Here is a 21,641-nt window from a genome sequence, read left to right as displayed (position 1 = left end):
CCCCAGGGAGCTGAGAGGCACAGTGGGGACGACTTCTTCCGGCAGCCAGCACTTCCTGACGGGCTTGTCCCGCTTCCCTTCTGGGTTTGGGTGTTTGGTCTTTACTGGCGTGTCATGTGAAAGTTGTTTTTATCCTTTCAACACACTTACCCTGAGACTATCCCATGGGGGTAAATAAAAGTGAACGTGTGCATTGTCCCCCGCGTCCTAGAGCGCGCCCGGTAGACACCCCGCTTGGCTGCTGTGGCTCCTTCCCAGCCTTCCATGAAAAGCAAGGGAGAGCGCAGGCCAGTTTCTAGGCCGGGGTTGCTGGTTCACCTGCACAGGGTGAGGAGAGACTGTGCTCGGCGCAGGAGAGACTGCTGGGAGCGGCTTGTGGCCGGGGCCCTCCCCCACAGCAGGCTGGCCTTCTGTGAGTGTGAGCGCAGCCCCGCTGCCGGTAAACACCACCCCGGGTTCATCTGTGCCTTTGCTGGATTTTCAGGATAAATGATGTGCAGGGTGGGGAGTGGGAACAACCTTTTCCTGAGCCTCCAGTTTCTCTGACCAGCGTCTCCCTGGGGGGTGCTCATACCCCCAGGACCAGGACCTGGGAACCTCCGAGCACAGACACTGTCGTGCACCTGCTCGAGCGCGGAGCTTGGCAGGTTCTCTATACGCCTCCCTTGCCTCCCCGGACCCGCGCGGCCACCAGCACACAGCGGGCTTCGTGCTCACCTGAGTCTGTGTCTGCGGTACCTCTGAGACAGCCTCTCGGAGGTGGCAGACAGCATTGATTCTGGACAGGACGTCCCTGCTGACAAGTATCGGGCAACAGTCGGCCGCCAGAACCCTGGGGGTAGTTCCAGCCCCTGCTCTCTCCTCAGTGGACCAGTCTGAGGCCAGCCCACTCGGTGCCTGTCTGGGTTCTGTGCCCTCGGAGCCATCCTGTGCGGAGATCTTGGGCGAATGTGTCTGCTGGACCCTGGCAGCACCTCTCCCGCCATCTGCCCTGTCACAGGTCCTCACGGACAGGGACACCACACAGCCCGTCTTGTCCTCTCAGAGCCCTCTAAGAGGCCCCAGGCCGGTGCTCCATCTGCACCTAGGGAGCCCAAGCAGTTCTGTCAGGGGTCTTTCGCTACCCTGTGAGGGCTGGGTGTGAGGAGAGGTCCTCCTCCTTGGGAAAGGCTCGTGGGTAAGGGTGAAAGAGGGAGCCACACGCAGACGGCCGCTCCCCCAAGCTCCAGCCCACCCCACCCCCCCTTCCAGCCCTTGGGCAGACGCAGGGCCTGCAGGATTTCCATGATAAATGCGCATGGTGACAGATAGTGCGCCCAGCCCTGCACTTGTCAGCCAGGCTTTTTAGCAGGTTTGATTAATTGCTTTACGATTTCACATCCAGCCAGGAGGCCACTGGTGGGTCGCTTCTGCCCCCCATCAGATGGCAGAATGGAGCAGGCTGCTGAATGAGTGTGTAGACACCCACCATGTGCCAGGCCGGTGACCTCATTTTGAAGGAGGATGAACTTAAATTAACTCCTTCCGGCCCCATGCAATTTGGCGGTGCCTCCTGGCTTTATTCGCCTGCTCCCAAGGCTTCAGGGAAGGGGGTGTCACGCCGCAGGGTCTAGGTCTCAGACATGCCAGCCCTTTTGTGCTCTGGCCTCCAGAAACCAGGGTGTCTGGGTGGAGACAGGAGGGATTCCTCCATGTGCTGGGGTGCGGTGGGAAGGTCTCTGTTGATCCCTTGCTGTTCGTTACCCCCCCGAAATGGTGTTGCCCAGGAGCAAAGCCACTCGCTTCTCATGGTGTGACGAAGACCCAGCCAGCCAAGCGCTGGGCGTCAAAGGCAGCAGGTATGGATCCTCAGGCGATGCGCCCCCCTTGAGCAGAGGGAAGGGGCCAGAGGCTTTGCGCTGGCCAGTGCTGCTGCGTTTGGGCCAGGAATGCTTTCCTTAGACGGAGGCAGAACTTCAGAAACCATGATCACGAGACCTTGGTCTGCTGACTTATTTTGAACTTGCTTTTAAATTTAAAACCACCCTAAGCAGACCAGCACACCGGCTGGGCCTCCTTGAACAGAGCCCTGGCATGTGCTGTTGGCCCTGGGTTCCCCACCCAGCACAAGGGCTACCCCACCGCCGTCAGGAAGCCCATGGACCCAGGCCTCAGCTCAGCCTCTTGACCATCCCGGCCAGCTAGGCCCTGGCCTGTGCCTGCTCTTGGTGTCCCCGACCAGCCCGTGACAAGTAGTAGAGAGCCGGCCAGTGTGGGGGTGGACAGCAGACTGGAGGTGTCTCGGGGGCGCAGCAGTTGTCATTTTAGGGTACTTTTGACTCCCAGGAGGGTGGCCCAGGGGCTGATCATTTGGGAATGCCTGGTACCCTGCACCAGGTTTTTCACTGATTGTCTTTATTCGGTTTTGCAAAGCTCTTTTCCTTGTATTCTGGCTGCCCCCTCCCCCTCCCCAACCCCGCAGGCAAAGCTGATCTGTAAGTTCTGTGAAATTTCAAAAGAAGAATCAAACCATTGTTATACTGGTGGAGCTTTTGTTACGCAAATTTCATTAAGAGACTGGGACTCTCACAAGTTTTTCAAAGAGTCCAACTAAATTTTCATTAGCCCCGCTCCACCCAGGCCTCTCTGACCCCGCGCTCCGGCTGCCTCTCTGTCTAAGCCTGACTCCCTGGCGGAGGAGGCAGGGACTTGAGAAGGACAGGACAGGACTTAAAGGCCCACGTGGGCTCTGGGCATTGTAGGGGGCTGGGGGCAACAGTGCGTTGCCCCTCACCTAGGTCGAAGGCCCCACTGTGCCTGGAAGAGCCCCCAGGTTGCCACTCTTGGACTGAGAAGGAGGAGTGCCTTCGGGCTGGGGACCCGCTGAGATTCAAGGCGGGTGAGGATGGAGGTGCTGCCTGTGGCCTCAGCTTCCCGGCAAACAGCAGGTTTTGCGCTTGAGAGCGAGAGCCTGGTGTGGGTTCAAGCCCTTTTATTTTTTTATTTTTTAAATAATTTTTAGGTAGTTTTTTTTTTTTTTTTAAGATTTGTTTATTTATTTATGTAAGCACTGGGTACAGTCAGAAGCGCGGGAGGGTGAGAGAATTCACCAGAGCCAGAGCGGGGAGCAGAGCAGGCAGAAGGACCGAAGGACACTGCTGAGGGGAGCAGCGGGCGGCAGGAGAGGTCTGCGCGCCATGCGGGACCCTCCTCCGGGGGCCGGGGAGCAGCCGGGGATCGAACCGGCGCTGCAGAGGCTGCGGGCAGCTTCGCAACCCAGCGCTCAACCGCTGCGCCACCGGGGAGGCCCTCAAGCCCTTTTAAAGCACATAGAAATTTCTATCACCAACGGTCACATCGGTCACATCGCAAGGGAGAAAAAATGTAACCGCGTTTAGTATCATTTCACGACACACGCAGATATTTTATTGTCACGTTGTACCCCTGAGCCTAATGCCGGCCGGGTCCATTGTCTCCGTTTTTGAAAGCTGCTTTCTTTGCAACGCTGAATAGAAAGTTCTTTACTCAGAGCACGTGCAGTGTGCTCCCTCCCGTCCTCGAGCCAGGACCTGTGCTCACCCACCGGCCTTGTGTCCTGCCACAGGCGGGGAGAACATCAAGAGCATAAACCAGCAGTCGGGAGCACACGTGGAGCTCCAGCGCAGCCCGCCCCCCAACACGGACCCCAGCCTGCGGATATTCACCATCAGAGGGGTCCCGCAGCAGATCGAGGTGGCCAGACACCTCATAGACGAGAAAGTTGGCGTACGTACAGGCCCTCTCCCCGCCCGCTTCCCGAGGGCTGGGCTTTCTGTGGGGTGTTCCCGGCACCTGTTTCCCCGGCTGCTGGGACTCCTGCGCCTCTCCGCCCTCATCCCACGAGGGTCCCCTCCACGTTGCCGAGGGGGAGGGTCGGGGCCAGGGATGGCCAGGCCCGGGCCCTGAAGTGACGGAGGGAGCCTCTGGCAGGACTGACAGGGCCACAGCAGCACAAGCCCTCCCGGCGCAGGCTTAGCCTAGCCGCTCTGCTGACTCCCGCTGGCGCCGCCTTGGCAGCCAGCCTGCAGGCCGCGCTCATTGACTCTGGCTTTAGTTTCAGGCACCTCAAAGCAGATAAAGAGAGGGAGTGTTGGTGGAGGACAGATTGGCCACTGCTCACTTCCAAGGGGACGTAGAATGGCAGAGAGGCGTGGGCCTGCCTAAATTGACGGGAGAGGCAAGCAGGTTGGTCCCTACCCCCAGGGCACCATGCTAGGGCCCTGGCGGTGGCGCCAGGCCTGACTGTGCGGCGGTCGCGGTCACTTGGGCGGAAGCCATTTCTGCACATCCAGCCCCCTGTGGGAAGGAAGGCTAGTGTGAGCGCCGTAGGGTCTGTCCTGCACTCGGCTGTCTCCCCGGAAGCTGCGGTTGGCCTTGGGGCGGGGCAGAGGGCAGTGGAGCCAGCGACAGCAGGTGACAGTCCTCTGTGCCCACGCAGGGTCCTGGCCTTGGAGCGCCTGGAGCCTTTGGACAGAGCCCTTTCAGCCAGCCGCCCGCCGCGCCCCACCAGAAGTGAGTCTTCTCTCTCGGGCCGCTCCTCCCAAGGGGCCTCTTGCCCGCGCCTTGTGGGGTGTGCCGGCCAACCCGAGGTCGTGCATGCGGGTGGGCCTCTCGTCTTGTCTCACCAGTGGTCCCTATGGCCTGGCCACAGCCCATTGGCCATGATGGGTTAAGGGCCTTCCTGGCAGCCCTAGCATCTTCTCTCCACCCAGCCTCCCCGAGGGGAGCCCACCCCTGGGGTTTATGCCAGAGCCTTTGGTGGGGCCGAAGCCTATTGTTTTGACACATGTCTCACTTTCTTACAGCACTTTCCCCCCAAGGAGCTCAGGGTGCTTCCCAAACATTGCTGCTAAAGTGAACGGAAACCCCCACAGCACCCCTGTGAGGTAGGTGTGACCCTGGCTCTGTCCTCACGGGCCTCAGCTGGGGCACCACTGGCTTGGCTGGGGTGGGGTGAGCCGAGACGGCCCCCTGGAACGAGCGCCTCTTTTGTCGTCCACAGTGGTCCTCCGGCCTTCCTGACGCAGGGCTGGGGCAGCACCTACCAGGCCTGGCAGCAGCCCACACAGCAGGTCCCAAGTAAGTGGCCCGGGCGGAGGTGGGACTGTGCTTGCCCCACACGAACCTGGAGCTGGTCGTCCAGAAGCGCCCTGCTGCCGGCTCATGGTGACAGGCCCGATGGCCCCCGGCGTGGGCGGGGGCTCTGCTGGGTGGCTGTGAAGCAGGCCAGCTCTCCCCTGGCCTCCCTTGGCCGACTTCTGTGTCGTCAGCTCTGTCCTTCTCAGACCTGCGACTGTCGCTGTTCTTCCCCAGGGAGGGTGCGGGCCCCACCCACAACGCCTGGGCCGGCCCAGCTCGCAGGTGCCGTTGCTGCTCCCCTCCATGTGGTCACGCCCGCTCCTCTCCAGGGCCGCCTTGGAAGGGCAGCTTGCTGGTTGATGGGCTTTTCAGAAAATCCACACACTGAGGCGATTAGCTCTGCCGCGTGACCCCTACAGGAGAGCTGGCCGTGGACGTCCTCGCGGGCGTCTGACCCTGTCCCCACTGTCCCCCACACTGGCCTCAGGAACCATTCTTGGGGTTCCGTGCTGGGAGAGCCCATCTTGCACGGCTTTCAAAAGACCCAAACCGCAGGGTCAGTCAGGTCCTCGCGGTGTGAGGCCGCCTGCGTGCGCCGGGGAGTTGCTCCTCGGGGCTTTTGCCCAGCGCCTGTCCCCCGCAGCTCCGTCCGCAGCCTGACCACCTCCTCTGGGTCTCCAGTTTTGCCAGCTGTTCAATGAGGGGCTGGATTTGATTTTGAAAGTACCTGCAAGCTCTGAAAGTGAACGGTTGCGTTTTTCCCAGTATTTTCTGATGAAGTGTGTTAAAAACCCAGAATATGTCAAAGAACTTCTCTGTGGATGCCCGCGCCCACATTCCACTGCCATTCCCGTTCTCTGTCCCTGCTGCTCCTGGAGCCTGGTCCCGTCTGGCTTCCTCCTGCTCCCAGCTGAGGGCGCCCCAGGACGCGGTGCTGGCATCCTGGGGCGGCGGCGTGTGGGTTTCTGTGTGCTGCCGCCTGCGGGGACACAGCTTCTCCCCAAGGGGAGCCAGGCCTCGGGGCTGTTCTGCCGAGCCCCCGGTGTGCAGGGGCAGCCAGCCGAGGCAGGCGGATTGTGGAGAAGCAAACTCTTACTCCTTTCTTGCCTCTTCACTGACCTGGGCTCCAAGGTCTTGGGCTTGGTCTGGTCGTGAATTGGGGGATTTGGGAACTTGGTTTTGGTCAGTGAGGTCTCATTGGGGAGAACCTGCCTGCTCACCCGCACACCCTGGGTCCGAGTTGCCCACATTTCTCACTCATGTTCTAAGTCCCTTCCTGCAGTGAGTGTGGGAGCGGGCCCCCCCTCACTGCTCTTCCCCACCCCACTGCGAGTGTTCTGACTGCCCTCCTGCCCCCACCCCTTCTCAGTCTGCAGTGAGTTAGTGTTTTGCCCTGAGACACACCGCATGTGCTTCCTGCAGCTACAGACTGTCGCTCTAATAGAACCTAGCAGGACCAGGCGTGGCCGGAGGGGTCTAAGCAGGTGGGCCCCAAGCCAGCCCTGACCTGGACACAAGAAAGTCCTGACTGGTAGTCTGGCCAGGTCTGTCACTGGCCTGCTCGCCACCCCCCCCCCCACCCCCCGGTCTTTACCCATGCAGTATAGTGAATGGCCCCACACCACTCCCTCCCCCAGAAAGGCAGGAGGTGAGCCGGAGTCAGCACCTGCTGGATGAGCCTGGACCTGTTCTGAGTCCCTCATCTCCCCCGGGAGCACATCTCTGGACCTTGCTTGTCCAGAGCAGAAGCCTTCACTGGACAGAAAGGCCGGGAGAAAGGTGTGGCCACGAGCCTCAGACCACAGTCATCGGGCACCCACAGCCCCACAGAGTCCCTCCATCCTGCTGTCGGCCCTCACTCGCCCGCCTGGCCTCTCCAGGACTAGGCCGGCTGTGCCCTCCCCTGTAGGCCTGGCTGGAGCCCCACTGGGTGTTGCTCACCGCCTTGCCACCAGACCGGCCCGGACAGCTGTCACCTTCTTCCCAGGCCGGGCCTGGAGCCAACTGCGGAGCAGTGTGGCCGGGGCAAGAGAGAGCGAGTGCAGACGGCAGGGTCTGAGTCGCTGGCGGGCTGAGGCTGAGGCAGCACCGCAAGGCCTGACTGCTTTTGTGTTCTTCGCACAGGCCAGCAGAGCCAGCCGCCGAGCAGCCAGCCTGACTACAGCAAGGCCTGGGAAGACTATTACAAAAAGCAGAGTGAGTGCCTTGGCTTTCTCAGCAAGCAGGGCCCCTCAGCAAGCAGGCCTGGCACAGCCCTGCCCGCCCTGCTTTGCCACCGCATCTCTGTTCTCCGCTCTTTGCCCCAAGTACCGGGGTCTCGGTGCCCCCCCCCTTGCCTCCTGCTCCCCTCCATGCGGTCACACCCGCTCCTCTCCAGCGCCGCCTTAGAAGGGCTTCTTTCTGATTGATGGGCTTTTCAGAAAATCTGTCCATCCGCAGACGTGGCGGCTCTGGCCGTCCCCGCCTCTCCCTGCTCTCAGACCCCGCGGCACCCCAGGGCCTGGAGCTGGGCCTGGCACCTAGACAGGGCGTCCTTTTCCTGGCTGTCTTGCTGCCTCCCCTCGTGGCCTTTTGGGGCAGATGATGGACGAAAAGATGGAGAAACCGGGGAGCGGCGCCTGACCCTGGCATGCGCGTGGAGGCGTTCTTTAGTCCCCTCCCTCAGCTGCCAGGAACCAAAGCAGTCTTTCAAAAGGGAAGCCAAAAACCAGTAACACAGACAAGCCCTGAGCAAGTCATTGAAGATTAGACCTGAGCCCCTGCTGTCCCAGCGTGAGGGGTGGCTGGAGGGGCTCTCGTCGCGCCTCCAGTCTAAAGGGTGTCACCTGCTGGCTGGTAGCGCTCTGGCCGGAGGCTGGGCAGAGCGCTCGCCCTGGCGTCTGGAGTTGTCAGGGGGCCCATAACCGCTTGGGGGCCGAGGCGGGGTGGTGGGTCTTCATCAGCCTGGGCCCCTGTCAAAGCCTGGGATCCCTTACACGGGCCTGATGCTCTGCAGGAGTCAGGCAAGCCCCACATGTGTGTGTCCGTGTGTTTTTCTCTCTCCTCTCCTTCCTCTCTCTCTCTCTCTCTCTCTCTCTCTCTCTCTCTCTCTCTCCCCCCTCCCCCCCCATCTCCCCCGGAGCTGGGAGCTGACGGGCAGGCAGTAGAGCAGACTCACGGGCAGATGTTGTTGGGATGAAGCAGGGACCTGGCAGAAGAGGTCTCGGAGTGCCTTGCAGCAATGTCCCGGGCCCCCAGGCGGCCCGGCCCACACCCAGGAGAGCACCTCCTGGGGCTGTGCTCAGGAGCCCCAGAGTCTGTGAGAAGGGGCCCCCTGAGCTGACAGTGTCCTTTGCCTCCCCCGAGTGGAACCCCACTCCTGCTAACCCGCGTTCTCCTCTGTCCCTAGGTCACGCCGCCCCCGCTGCTCCTCAGGCCAGCTCCCCTCCGGACTACACAATGGCCTGGGCGGAATATTACAGGCAGCAGGTCGCTTTCTACGGACAGACGCTGGGGCAGGCTCAGACCCACAACCAGGTCCGTTGCCATCACCGAGGGGCTCGCGCGGACCCCGGGGCAACACTTTATTTAAGAGAAACAGCTGGGCCCCTCTCTGCTCAGCTTGGCTCCATCTGCTGAGAGCCCAGCCACAGCCATCCTGTCCCCCTCTTCACCCCAGAAAGAGTAGGCAATTGAGCCAGCCGGGAGAGGAGTTGGTGGAGCAGCCCCTCCCAGGAAGTACCTGGTCTTCTCTCACCCCCAGGCCCCAGCTGGCGGCGCTGGGTGCCACTGATGTCTCCCTCTGGGCCTCAGTTTCCCCAGCCATAAGCAAGAGTGCCAAGCTCAAGAAGCGGAGGCCCTGCCCCACTGCTGTTCTTGCGGAGGGTGGAGTGGTTGGTCTGTGACCATCAGCCCCAGTGGGCAGGAGGAGGGCGTCCACGCTGTGGAGGGCAGGGCAGGGGCCTGGAGAGCTGTGTCTGGCCAGAGGCCAAAGAAAGGACTTTTTCCTAATGTAGGGAAGAGGCCCACTGGTCCCCAGGGGCATTTTTCTGATGACCTGATGCCGGCGCAGTCCACACGGACAGCATGGTGGCGACCACAGGCCCCAGACCCAGTGGAAACAGGTGTCAGGGCTGGAAGTCGCTCCCCTCCCCCTAGAATCCCAGGACCTCCCTTTCAGGAGAGGTTGTGTGGGCCAGATGGAGGGAAGGTGCTGAGACACTGCTGGCTGCTGTGCAGGGGCTTGTTGTGGAGCCAAAGGGAGCCAGCGACCTGACGGCAGCCGAGTCGTGGCCTCAGCCTAACTTCTCCTCTTCCTCCCACAGGAGCAGTAGGACAGCGACCTGCGCGCCCCCCACCCCAACCCCAGAATCATTGTGAGCGGAAAACCTGTTTGTAACAGAGGTTTTTAAATTTGCAGACCTTTTGATGAAGAACCTTTGTTTTGTTCTGTGAAACACTATATTTAGATTAACAGATTTTTTCTAAAAATCGGGAAGATTAGTTACTAAAAATTGCTGATAATTTTTGTTTCATTATTATTGTTTGTTGTTTCAAACGTGTGAGCTCTGGGGATTCTTTCTGGCGCAATTCCTGCAAATACAGGCCCCAGGACGCGCCTCGGAGCAGTGACATTTCAACGTAGTGTGGTTCTGTTGTTTTGTTTTTGTGTCTTTATTTACAGTTTTTTCTGTTGCAACACAAAGTGGCTTGGAAGTCTTAGGTGGTATGTAACAAATTCTTTTAAAAAATTTTTAAACAGTATTTAAATATTCTTAAATGTAAATTCATTAAATGTTTTGCTTCTAATTTCTTGTATCTTGGCTGTCTGGTTTTATTGCATTTTTTTAAAAAACTGAACTATTATGTATTGTAATTAATTATGTGAATTCTGAATTGAGACAGATAATTGCATTGCTGTCCAACAGGGTTTGGGTGGGGACATTTTATAGGGTTTGTATGATTTCTAGAGCTCTGAAGGAGTAATATAAAATTGTGTTCATGTGTTTAGCATACTTGTTTTCATGTCTCGATTACCGGTTGCAAATATGTATCTAAGACCTCCAAGCTTGTTTTAAAAACAAAACAAAAACCTTTCTCTATGCTCTCAGAAATATAAATACTGTTATTTTTAATATTAAAAAGAAATTCGATATAACTTTTAACAAACACTGTGGAACATTAAACCATATAAAAATGTAGTAACTATTTTTTAATTCCAGGTGTTTTTGCTTTTTGCTTTTAAATATTTTCTTAATATTGTCAAATTAACTAGATAAATAAATAAATCTAGTATTAACCACAGTATGAATTACATAATTTTGATTTAATAAAAGGGATAATATGATTTCCAATGTTTACTGTAGTGTATCTTGTACAGATAACCTGTATTTTTAAAGGAAATGGAATGGAAGATATTTTTTCTTGTTTTTTTTTAATTGACCTGAGGGACATTCCGTTTGAAATGTGCTAAAGTTAGTTCCTGGTTTTTCTTCTGATTTTCCGTATAATGCTTGAAATGTCTAACTATTAAAAAAAGGCAATTGGAGGATATTATGCATGTTGTTAAAAAAAAAAGTGTTCTTTGACTGACAATTCATTTTACACTCTATATAATAAAATTTCCACAAGATGTCTTGTGGGCAAAGTATCTCGAGTCTGTGCGCTGCGTTCCGTCCCGGCCCGGCCCGCCGCGCCCAGACAGGGGTCCCCTGCGCTGTCACCCGCTCGGGTGCGGAGCAGCCGGGGCTCCTGGCTCTCCGAGGGGCCGGCCATAACGGCGTCGCCTGATGTGGGGTTAGACTGAGCGGCCGGCACCTTCTGACCTGGTTTCCTCAACCAGAGGCGCTGTCGTGGAAAGTGGGGCTGGAGGGGGCTCCCAAAAGAGGTGGTGCTGGCCCTGTGGCCGGATCGGCGGGCTTTCCTGCAAGGAGCCAGCGCAGCCCCGTGCCCCGTCCACACTCCCCCTACCCCTCCCTGGCATAGGTGCCCCGCACCTCCAGCTCTGCTGTTGGCGGGCTGCGGCTCCCTTCCCCGGCGGCTTGGTACCTGATTCTCTGGCTAGCCCTGCCTGGGCCTCCTCCCCGTGCCCAGCCCCCCTGCCTGCCACTGTACCGTAGGCGGCATCGTGCTGTGCCCGGCGCATCCCGGGGCCCCGGTGGTGGCTGCCAGGGCTGGAAAGTGCCAGCAGGTGTGCTCACTTTGTCGTCACTAAGGAAAGCGGAAGGGGTGTCCCGGGCCCTGCACTTCCAGGGCCCGCGTGGCCTGTGGGCTGGGGACTGGGTGGGTGTGGAGGAGAGCAGAGGAGTCCCCCTGTGCACCTCCCCCACCCTTGCTCTTCCTGCTTCCTGCTTCCTGGCGCTGGCTGGAGGGACTGGCCGGAACACAGCTCTGCCCGGGCGCCTGAGCCCGCCTCTGGCACGCCGGGGCCTGGGGCCCTCCGTGGCTCATGCTCGCCCTGTGTTCCCCACCCCAGCCCCGTCTCCACCCCAAGCTCTAAGGGGGGAAAAGAAGCATCTGTGGCTCCTTCAGGCCGAGAAGGGGCGTGGAGGGCAGCCCATCTGCGGCCGTGGGGAGCCTGTTGAGAGCCGGAAGACAAAAAGGAGATGTGGCATCTTTAACTACACCTCTAGAGAATCGAGTTTGACGTTGAGAAATTGAATAGTAAAAGCCACTCGTACGAAGGAGGGGCCGGGCGAGAGCAGGGCATGAGCGCTGATGCTGGTAATGGGACTACGGAGAGGGCATTACGGAGACTTCCTTCTAATTCATCTTCCAAGCTCTGTGCCAAAACAGCATTTGGCATGGTTCACAGGGAGCGATTGTGTGATAATGAACCCTAAGGTGTCCCTTAATTGAAGACTGAGCATTGCGGTTTGTGCCAAGAGTCATAAATGGTGCAGGCTTGCGGGAGGATGCATTTTCTTAAATGTATCGGTAAGTACAGATTAGCTCTCGTCCCCAGTGAAATGCCCATACTATAAATTATGGAAATCTCTCTCTGATGCAACCTTTTATTGAGGGGGGGGAGGCAGGGGGCATCCAGCGGGAGGCAGGGGGGAAAGTTTGCAAGCGTATGAAATTGGGTCTCTCATTAACATGGCGCCCACCGCTGATGGTTCTCATCAGCAGTCTGGTGTCCTGGAGGCTAAAGTGCTTGAAATGTACCAAGTTCAGCGATCGTGTTCCATTAAGAAAGCTGCATGGTCATCAGTGAGCCGACAGTCTGCGTGTCGGGAGGCGCTGGCGTGGGGCCGGCTTGTTTTCAGGACTCGGCCTCACCTCCACCGCAGCACACGCACCCTGGGCCTCTGCCAGCACCCCAGGTTGAGTGTTCGGATGCCGGCGGGTGGCTCCCAACCCTCCCTAGAGTCGGGGCCCTGGGCTGGGGACGCCCCTAGCCCACCCCTCTCACCAGGTAAGGGGCACTGTCCCCCCAGGGCCTCCCTCAGGGGTGCCCACCCACGATGTCCTACAGCCCCCACAGAAAGTGGGGTGTTTAGAGGGTCTCAGCACGCGGCAGGGCCCCGTCCGAGGCCCCGGCTCTGCCTGCTGTTTCCTGGGCCCCACCTCTGTCCGTCGGGGCCCAGCTGGGGTTTTTAAGATGGACTAATGCAAATGGTTCTGATAGACTCTTAGACATTAATGGCCAGAAAGTGGCTTCACGCTCAATTCCGCAGGGGGCAGCCCGCCCCGGCCCCGTCTGCGTGGGGTGGGACGGGAAGCCAAGCCAGCCCTCACCACGCTGGAAACGATGGGCCGCCTGGGCGGCCCGTCCTGAGGGCCTGTTAGCAGCACCTGTCTGGGGCTCTGGCCTTGCGGGTTCTCTCGCTTGGTGCGGCGGCCGCGCTTTGCAGGGAGTCGGGCCTGTTGCTCCCGTTTAACAGATGAGGGTGATTCGGCATCAGGAGCTCAGGGGCCTGCCCGTGCGGGCCTGTGCGGAGCCCGAGGCGGTGCTGGGCCGGACCGCGGAGCGCAGCGACCTGCTGCCCACGGAGCTGGGGTCCTGGGGTGACCAGAAACGGCCCTGGAGAAGTCCCGTGAGTGCCAGCTTCGGGCCAGGCCCTGTAAGTGCGCCCCGTCCACTTCGGGCGCTGCGCTCCCGGACCCCCAGGCTGCGGGGCAGACGCGCCTTCCCAGCCGGCATCGGCCGTTGGGGCGAAAGCTGGAGCTCCCCTGCGCCTTCCCGGGCGGCTCTCGGGGTCAGCAGCCGCCCGCTCGCCATCCATTTCGCGCCACGGTTTGGCGTTCTCCAGCTTTCTGTGCATGTCGCTGTTGCCGACGGCGCGGGCGCCCGTCCAGGCCGCAGGCCCCGAGCTCGTCCCGCCGCGTCCGGGGCTGCTCCTGGGCGGCAGCTCCCCAGCCAGCCGGCCCGTGTGTGCGGGACACGGTCACGCGCCGCCCAGGGAGTGGACACCTCGACGGCTCGCGGGAGGCCACCCGCGTGTCCCGTCCTCGCGGCTCGGCACGCCCGGCTTTGAGCAGCGGCCCGGGCGGGAGTCCTCTGCGCGCCGCACGTGTCTTTCTTGCTCTTGGCGTCCATGGCAGCATCGAGGCAACGGGTTTGGACGGGTTCTTGCCCCACACACGAGTGGACGAGCTGGCTGCCGCTGCCCGACTGCAAACCAGCCCCACAGACCCAAACGGCCCCCGCGGGAGGGACACCTCTTTGCGTTCTCCAGGCCCTGGAGGCGCCTGCGGCCGCAGGTGCCACAAGCTGGGTGTTGAGTCCCGCCTCCGCCCTCACCGCTGAGTCCCATGGGAAGCTACTGAGCACCCTGTGCCTGAGCTCCCACCTGCCCTGGGGTAATCCCCGCCAAGCCGAGGCCTACCCCTGCGGCCCTTAGCTGTGCGTGTGGAGCGCTCGGCCTTCTTGGTCTCCCAGGGCGCTTCAGAGCAGCTCAGGGCGCTCACTGAGCCAGGGCTTCTGATGGCCTCCTCGGAGGCCTGGAGGGCCTTCTCTGCTCCCCTGTGTGCTCCCGGGACAGACAGTGATGGGGGTAAAATGCCGGCCCTCTCGCTTCTGGGGTCTGAACACCATGGACCCCTGGCCTAGCACATTTGTCCCCAGAAGGGCAGCTAGGCTGTTAGGAAAGATCAGCCCCCGAGGGGCAGGTGACACAGCACGGGAAGGAGACACTCCCCCTCACACAGATGTGTGACAGATGGGGGGAGGGAGAATCTAGCCAGCCCTGGGGGGGATGGAGACGGTTCTATCCTGGTCCGCGGGATGCCGTGCAAGGAAGTCCTATTCCGAGGCCCTTGGCCTTGTGTTTGTTCGGGCCTCTCCTTCCTGCATCTGTGCTGATTTGACTTCCCTGGAACAGGTACCTTGGCCTTGAGCCAGGACCTGGGCCCTCCACTGTCCCTGCTGTCACGCCCTGACAGCCTCTGTCCAGTTCACGCCAAGTCAGTCCCAAGAGCTCTGTGTTGGGACAGGGATAGCAATGAAGACTGGTGGTGCCAGGCGAGTGCGGGTGACCGGTCAGGTTCTCGGGATGGATGCCTCCCAGGAGCTCCTGCGTCTGAGTGTGGCCATCAAAGGGGCTCCCTAGCTTTGCCTTCTGTTCCATCAGGGGCAGAGAGACCTGGTTTTTGTACCCTCTTTGGATGGGCAACTTGCGCTGGGACTTGAACCAGTCGCCTCTCTTCAGTCTCCCTTCCCAGAAATCGGAGCCCTGGAGCTGTTCCCTAACTATTAGGCTGGTGGCAAGTCTTCCACAGTCACCTGATTCAAATTCCAGTAGGATATAGTAGATGTGTGTAAGCCTTCTGAGTCATGGGTTTTTTTAGAAACACCACCCTTTTAAGTGTGTTATAAACTGCATTTCCATTTTTTAAATCTGCTCGTCTACATCTGTGCCAGTACAACCCATGTCTGAATTACTGTACCCTTGTCGTCAGTCCTTCATTTTATTGTCTTTCAAAGTGGCCATGGCTAGTCTCAGTCACTGGCATTCATATAAACCTGTATAAAATGTGGAATCTGCTTGCCAATTCCCTACCCCCACAGAAAAGTCTTTAAAATCTGCTGGGATTTTTGTTGGACTTGCTATTTGAGAGGAATCAACAAGTTAATTTAGTCCATGAAAGTGGTCTACCCCTTCTTCCATTGAGTTTTTTTGTTTCTCCCTACCATTTCAGTCATTGTCAGTAAAGAGGACTTGCACATCTTTCTTTCTTTCTTTTTTTAAAGATTTATTTATTTATTTTATACAAGAACCAGGGTACAGGCCAGATGCACGGGAGGGTGAGAGGATTCACCAGAGACAGAGCGGGGAACAGAACAGTCAGACTGATGAAATACACTGCTGAGGGGAGCAGCGGGCATGATAGGAGAGGTCTGCCGCACCATGTGGGACCCTCACCAGCAGGCCGGGATCAAACCCATGCTGCAGAGGCTGCGGACAACTTCACAGCGCTGCGCTCAACTGCCCGTGCCATCAGGGGAGCAGGGGAGGCCCACACATCTTTCTTTCTAGATATTCCTAAGTTTTGGATGTTTTGTTATTATTGAAAATGGTATTTTTAAAATTTCACTTTTCATGTCTTTTTTGTGAGTTGTAGAAATATAATGTTTTCTATCTTTACCTTGAGTCCAATGGTCTTACTTAAATTCTTGTTTAATTCAAATAACTTGTATACTCCTTTGGATTTTCTATCTTCAGAATCATACATTGGGAATAATGATGATGTTACTTTTTCTTTCTCTTTTTTTCCTTTTTTTTTTTTTTGTGGGACCCTCGCCAGCGGCCGGGGAATGAACCGGAGCTGCAGAGGCTGCGGGCAGCCTCGTAGTCCAGCATTCAACCGCTGCGCCACCAGGGGAGGCCCTGTTACTTTTTCTTTTACAATGCTTATTTGTTTCTTGTCATTGTTCTATCACATTGGCCAGGACCGCCTGTGCATTGTCGACTGAAAACAAGGAGAGTGGACATCCTGGGAACTCAGAGGGAACACTTCCAATCATTTGTCATTGATTTTCATTGCTGTACATTTGCTGTGCATACCTCTTGTCAGATAAGGGAGATCCTTTTTGTTTCTAGTTTACCAAAAGTTCTATCACAAATGGGTGATTGCATTTTTCAAATGCTTTTTCTGCATCTATAGAGATTATCACATGATTTATCTCCTTTTTTTTTAAGATTTATTTATTTGTTTATACAAGCACTGGGCACAGTCAGAAGCGCGGGAGGGTGAGAGAATTCACCAGAGCCAGAGCAGGGAGCAGAGCAGGCAGAAGGACCGAAGTACACTGCTGAGGGGAGCAGCGGGCAGCAGGAGAGGTCTGTGTGCCATGTGGGACTCTCCTCTGGTGGCCGGGGAGCAGCTGGGGATCAAACCGGCGCTGCAGAGGCTGCGGGCAGCTTTGCAACCCAGTGCTGAACTGCTGTGCCACCAGGGAGGCCCTGATTTATCTCCTGTTTCATTTCAATAGAGCAAATTACATTAATTGATTTTGAAATATTAAGCCAACCTTGCATTCCTAGACTAAACCTACTTGCTCATAATGTGTTATCCAAGATTTATTTATGCATACAAGAACTGGGGTATAAGCCAGAGGTGTGGGGGGTGAGAGGATTCCCCAGAAACAGAATGGGGAGCAGAACAGGCAGATGTACTAAAATCCACTGCTGAGGGGAGCAGCGGGTGAGGCAGGAGAGGTCTGCTGTGCCATGTGGATCAGCTCCCTGGCTGTCTGGGGATCGAAGTCATGTTGTAGTGGCTGGAAGTAGCTTGATAGCACTGTCTTTAACCCCTGCACCACCAGGGAGGCCCAGCCTACATATTATTAAATTGATTTGCTAATATTTATGTTTAAGACTTTTGTACCTTTTTTTTTTTAAGATTTATTTATTTGTTTATACAAGCACTGGGTACAGTCAGAAGCACAGGAGGGTGAGAGAATTCACCAGAGCCAGAGAAGGGAGAACAGGCAGAAGGATGGAAGTACACTGCTGAGGGGAGCAGAGGGCACGGCAGGAGAGGTCTGCACGCCATGGGGGATCGAACGGGCGCTGCAGAGGCTGCGAGCAGCTTCACAGCCCAGGGCTCAACCACTGCGCCACCAGGGGAGGCCCTATGTTTAGGATTTTTGAAGGTATTTTCATGAGCACAACCAGTCTGTAATTCATATCACATTTTAAACCACTGAAGACCTGCAACATGTTAATGTGTGTGCTACTAGCTCAATTCATTTCCATCTGGGTATGTCATCACTGCTCACCTTCCTCATGACAAATGCTTTAGCTCTGCACTGGTCTTTGAATTCAGGCCTGTAGGCACTTGCTCCAGCAAAACCGTACCCCCAAATTCACCACTTTGTTCATTACTGAGTTCTTTGCTCATGCTTGTTCCTGCAAGCAGATCATCTTGCTGTGGTCAGCAGTCACTGCAGTTAATATCTACAACTAATATCACTGGAGCATCAACTGTAATCCAGGGACTGTCCTTGGCCTTGAGGGCTGGGACACAGTCACTTCCCTAAAGGGGTGAGCCCCCGAGGAGAGCGGCTTGTTGATGCCTGGCAGTGGCTCCATCACAACTCAACATTGAAACAGAAAGTTCTCCTTGCACGTCTTTGAAGCTTCAGAATTTATTAGAGTCTCCAAAAAAAAAGGTGAACAGATCAAAACCTCTTGTCATTAAAACAGCTGCTTTTCCATGAGTCAGGATCATACCCAACCATGTACATAGCTCAGAGATGACAGGGAGGCAGAGGCTCATAGGAAGTTGTCACCACCCCCACCCCCCCCCCACCCCCGCATGCCTTGTTTTGCATTTACTCTGGATTACAGTTGATGCTCCAGTGATATTAGTTGCAGATATTAACTGCAGTGACTGCAGGGCTCGTCAGGATGATCCGCTTGCTGGAGGCTTGCAGGAACAAGCCTGACATCACTTCTACCCTTGTCTGACCACACAGCAGACTGTGAACTTACACCAATGAACTTATAAATATGTTGCAATCGAAAGGCCACTTGTATCTGCTTTGGTTTATTTTTCCTGCAATTTGAATATGTTATGCCTCAGGGTGGCATTTTTTGTATTTGTTGTGTGTTATTTGTTTTGTGCATTTTGTGCATTTTGTGGCTCTTAAACGGTTTTTATTATTTATCCTGCTCGGTGTTCCCAGAGCTTCCTGAATCTGTGCTTTCACTGCTGGCCATTTATTGTGGAAAACTCTCAGCCGTTATGACCTCAGCGATGTCTCTTGCTGGAGATAGATCTTACTTCTTACTTCTGGCTCCCCTCTTACTTCTTCTGGCGTTCCAATAATCCACACATCACACCTTCCAAATTGCTCCACAGTTCTTAGATATCTTGTGACTTTTTTCCTCCTTTTATCTCTTTGCATTTCAGTTTGGGAAGTTTCTGTTGACATATCTTCAAGCTCACTGATACTTTCCTTGCCTGTGCCATCTGCTGATGAGTCTGGACCATCAAAAGCCCTCTTTGTTTTTTTGCAATGTGTTCTATTGCCGGCATTTCCTTCTGAGTCTTTCTTAGCGTTTCCCCCTCTCTGATCACATTTCCCATCTCTTCTTACATCACCCACTTTTTCTATTAACATAATGATAACATAGCCTTAACATAGTGATCATAGTTATTTTAAACTCCCCCCTGGTAAGCCTAGTGTTGGTGTGCTGTGTGTGTCTGCTTCTGATCGTTGCTTTGTCTCTTCAGATTGTTTTTCTTGTCTTTTGGCACAGCCGGCAATTTTCTGTCGGAAGCTGAATGCGTTGTATCAGATCATAAGAACTGGGGTGAATTGGCCCTTAGTATGAAGACATCTGTTAACCTGCCCAAAAGCGGGGCAGTGCGTGTATTTGCTATGGCTGTAAGGTATGGAAGCTTCATCCTCTATCATCTTTTCCATTTCTTCTTTTTCCTTTGTGCATCCCTCCACAGAGCCTGCGTCTGGCAGCCCCCCCAGCTGTAATATATCATTTATTTCCTGGAGCCCTGCTGGTGCAGGAACTGGAGAGCATGCTATAATCTTCCATGAAGTAGCAGTCTTTTTGTGGACCTGTCTCTCAGCTAGAGCTTACACACACGCACGCACACGCACACACACACACGCACGCACACACACGCACACACACAGAGCTGCCTTCTACCTCTTTCTCTGGCTGCAGCAATTCCAAGCAAATTCCTAGAAGCCCTGACCCCTGTTGAGTATATGTGCTTGTGTTTTCTCCCCTCGGTGCGATAGGACGGTCAGAGTAGGAGTTCCCTTCCCAGCTGCAGTGAGGCTCTGGCAAGACTGTCCCTGGAGCAGAGGCCTTTGTGATAAAAAAGCTCTGGATGTCTCACCGGGATTACACGCCCTCTCCCTGCCCAAGACGCAGGGTGAATTCTTAGATCTTTCTCTGGAGCACCTGCTAGGGTTTATAGAGTTTTTTTTTTTAATTATGGAAGCGTGGGGCCCCCAAACCAGAGGATCCTGGGATTTTCTCGCTCTGATGCCAGTCGGTGCTCAGCCTCCAGTTGGCCACGGTTACCAGTGAAGCGACTGCCCTGGGTGACCAGGTCTCAGTGGCGACTCCTGGCTCCAGTGTCCCCCGACTGCAGAGAGGCGGTTGGCCCTGCAGCCTCAGTTCTCTGACGAGCCCAAGGAGAACTGCTGCTTCCAGCGTGTCCAGCTTCCTGCTGATGTGAAGACGAGCTCTTTGCCTGCTGGCGGAGCCGCGGCTGCCCTCATCTCATCTCGCGCTGAGAGTCCTTCGTGGGAAGGCTGCTCGCTGCTCTCAGCTTCCCACTTCATGGAGACAGGGTGAGAACTGGGTACAGAACTGGGCGCAGGGGACAGTGACTCTAAGCTCCCCTTTAAGAGAGCTGCACAAGAGGACAGTGCTCCTTGAGAGGCTTTTCTCCTTGAAATCCCACGGAGAAGGATTCCAGGATCCCGCGAAGATCCAGCCGCATGGCTGGGCACTTTGGTCAGGACACCTCTGGGACTCCAGGCCAGACACCGGGAGGGCCCCCTCTGGGCTCTCCCTGCTGGCACCGGGCTGGCAGTGTGCAAGTTCTCTGTGGGCGCTGGTTGAACTGGTTCCCCTTTGAAGTCTCTGGGTGCAGGTATCTCGGGGTGAGGCCAACCCCCACTCAAAGCCCCGGCCCCAGGTGCAGCCCAGCACATTGTAGGTCTGCAGGAAATAGTTTGCACCATTGAAAGAAGGAAATGATGATCTGAGAACATGGCTCATCCGGAAGACTCCAGAATAAGCACAACTTGTACTTGCTTGACACTTGAGGCAGCAGATTCCCCTTGCTCGTGACAACGTATTGAACTGGTTCTCCAATGAGTCTGTCTTCCCTTGTTGTGCCGAGGGGATGGGAGATGCCTCGTCTGAAATAAGTCTGCAGCCCGATGACCAGACTCCTGCAGACACCTCCGAGCGCCAGGCCTGCAGGGGCGTGGACAGGAGCGCACAAGCCACACTGGGCGGTCGCTGGCTGCCGAGGAGAAAACACCGGCTCAGAGGGAATGAATTTGTTACTCTGGCCAATGTCCACTCCTTCCAACAAGAAAAAGGGGGGGCTTTGGGAAGTGTCTTGCAGGTCCCACGAGCATGTGATTGACCGGCGTCCTGGCACGGAGCAGGAAGGAGCTCTGGGAGGGGCATCTCTGAGTGCCTGGGAGGCAGGGTGAGGCAGGGAGGTCCAGGAAGGCTGAAGACCTGCCTGGGGCTGGGAGGGCAAGGCCGGCCTTGAGCCCACCGCGTGCGCTCCCCGCTGTGGCCGGCAGGTCTGAAGACTTGACTCGTCCTGCTCACCCATACTCAGGCACAGCTTTTGCTGGTGGGCCTCAGTCCCTCTTCCATCGTGGAGGCCCCAGGATCCCGCGGTTCTGCGCTGCCCTGGTCTATGGATGGTGGCGCCCTGAGCAGGGGCTGGCAGTCCTCAGGCGTCTTCGCTGGAATGCAGAGGCCAGAGGCCTCACTGTCTTCCAAGAGCCGTTCGTGCCATCATGCCCTCATCCGCCGGGCGCTCTCTCTGACCAAGACCCTGTATGCCAGGTCCCAGCGCCGGCCCTGGAGACCAAGGAAGATGCAGGCAAAGTTCCACTTTAAGGACTTTACAGTCCACTTAAGCAGGCTGCTGAGATGGGGCTCATCGCTGCGCTCCCCACACCTAGTTCTGCAGCCAACAAAAGCCACTTCCCGAGCAACAGGAACAGCCACTTGGGGTTGACAGTGTGGGGTCACCCCGGGTCATGGCGGCTCCTCTGGTGTGAGCAGGCCCAGCGGGAGGCTGTGCAGGACGGTGGTTCTGGCCCAGCCCTGGAGTCAGGCGTCCGGGCTTTCGGTGTCAGCTCTGCTCTTTCATCACTGACTGTGACCCCAGGGGGTGTCAGCGGCCCCTTTCTCCTTCCCACCCTGTAGCAGGGTGGCCGGGCTGCGGCAGCCATCTTGTGGGGCGAGAACAGAGGAAACTTCAGGCCGCTCCTCCTCGAGCTGCTGAATCAAGACCAGGGGTGCCCGATGACCTCTGCAGTGCCAGCAACGCCGGAGGTCAAGGCCGCTTGCGCGAGGACCGTGCCTGGCCGAGACACTAACCTT

At 56.6% G+C, this 21,641-nt stretch overlaps 1 protein-coding gene across 3 annotated transcripts in view; it reads left to right on the top strand.

The window, feature by feature from the left end:
• The window catches only part of FUBP3 (far upstream element binding protein 3), a 46,398-nt gene extending 35,673 nt beyond the window's left edge, over positions 1-10,725 (top strand). The window contains exons 13-19 of one of the 3 annotated variants that reach the window (XM_037495092.2): positions 3,584-3,744; positions 4,457-4,530; positions 4,824-4,904; positions 5,021-5,097; positions 7,222-7,293; positions 8,486-8,613; positions 9,402-10,725. In XM_037495092.2, the coding sequence (XP_037350989.1) occupies positions 3,584-3,744; positions 4,457-4,530; positions 4,824-4,904; positions 5,021-5,097; positions 7,222-7,293; positions 8,486-8,613; positions 9,402-9,410 (602 nt within the window). In that variant the 3' untranslated portion in view covers positions 9,411-10,725. The remainder of the gene's footprint in view (positions 1-3,583; positions 3,745-4,456; positions 4,531-4,823; positions 4,905-5,020; positions 5,098-7,221; positions 7,294-8,485; positions 8,614-9,401) is intronic. The other 2 variants (XM_037495093.2, XM_037495094.2) reach the window with 2 other exon arrangements.
• Positions 10,726-21,641: the final 10,916 nt, after the last annotated feature.

The sequence above is a fragment of the Talpa occidentalis genome, unplaced genomic scaffold (assembly GCF_014898055.3).
Source record: "Talpa occidentalis isolate TD23 unplaced genomic scaffold, MPIMG_talOcc4v2.1 talOcc4.7, whole genome shotgun sequence".
Lineage (NCBI taxonomy): Eukaryota > Metazoa > Chordata > Mammalia > Eulipotyphla > Talpidae > Talpa > Talpa occidentalis.
This window is presented reverse-complemented; position numbering and strand designations above follow the sequence as displayed.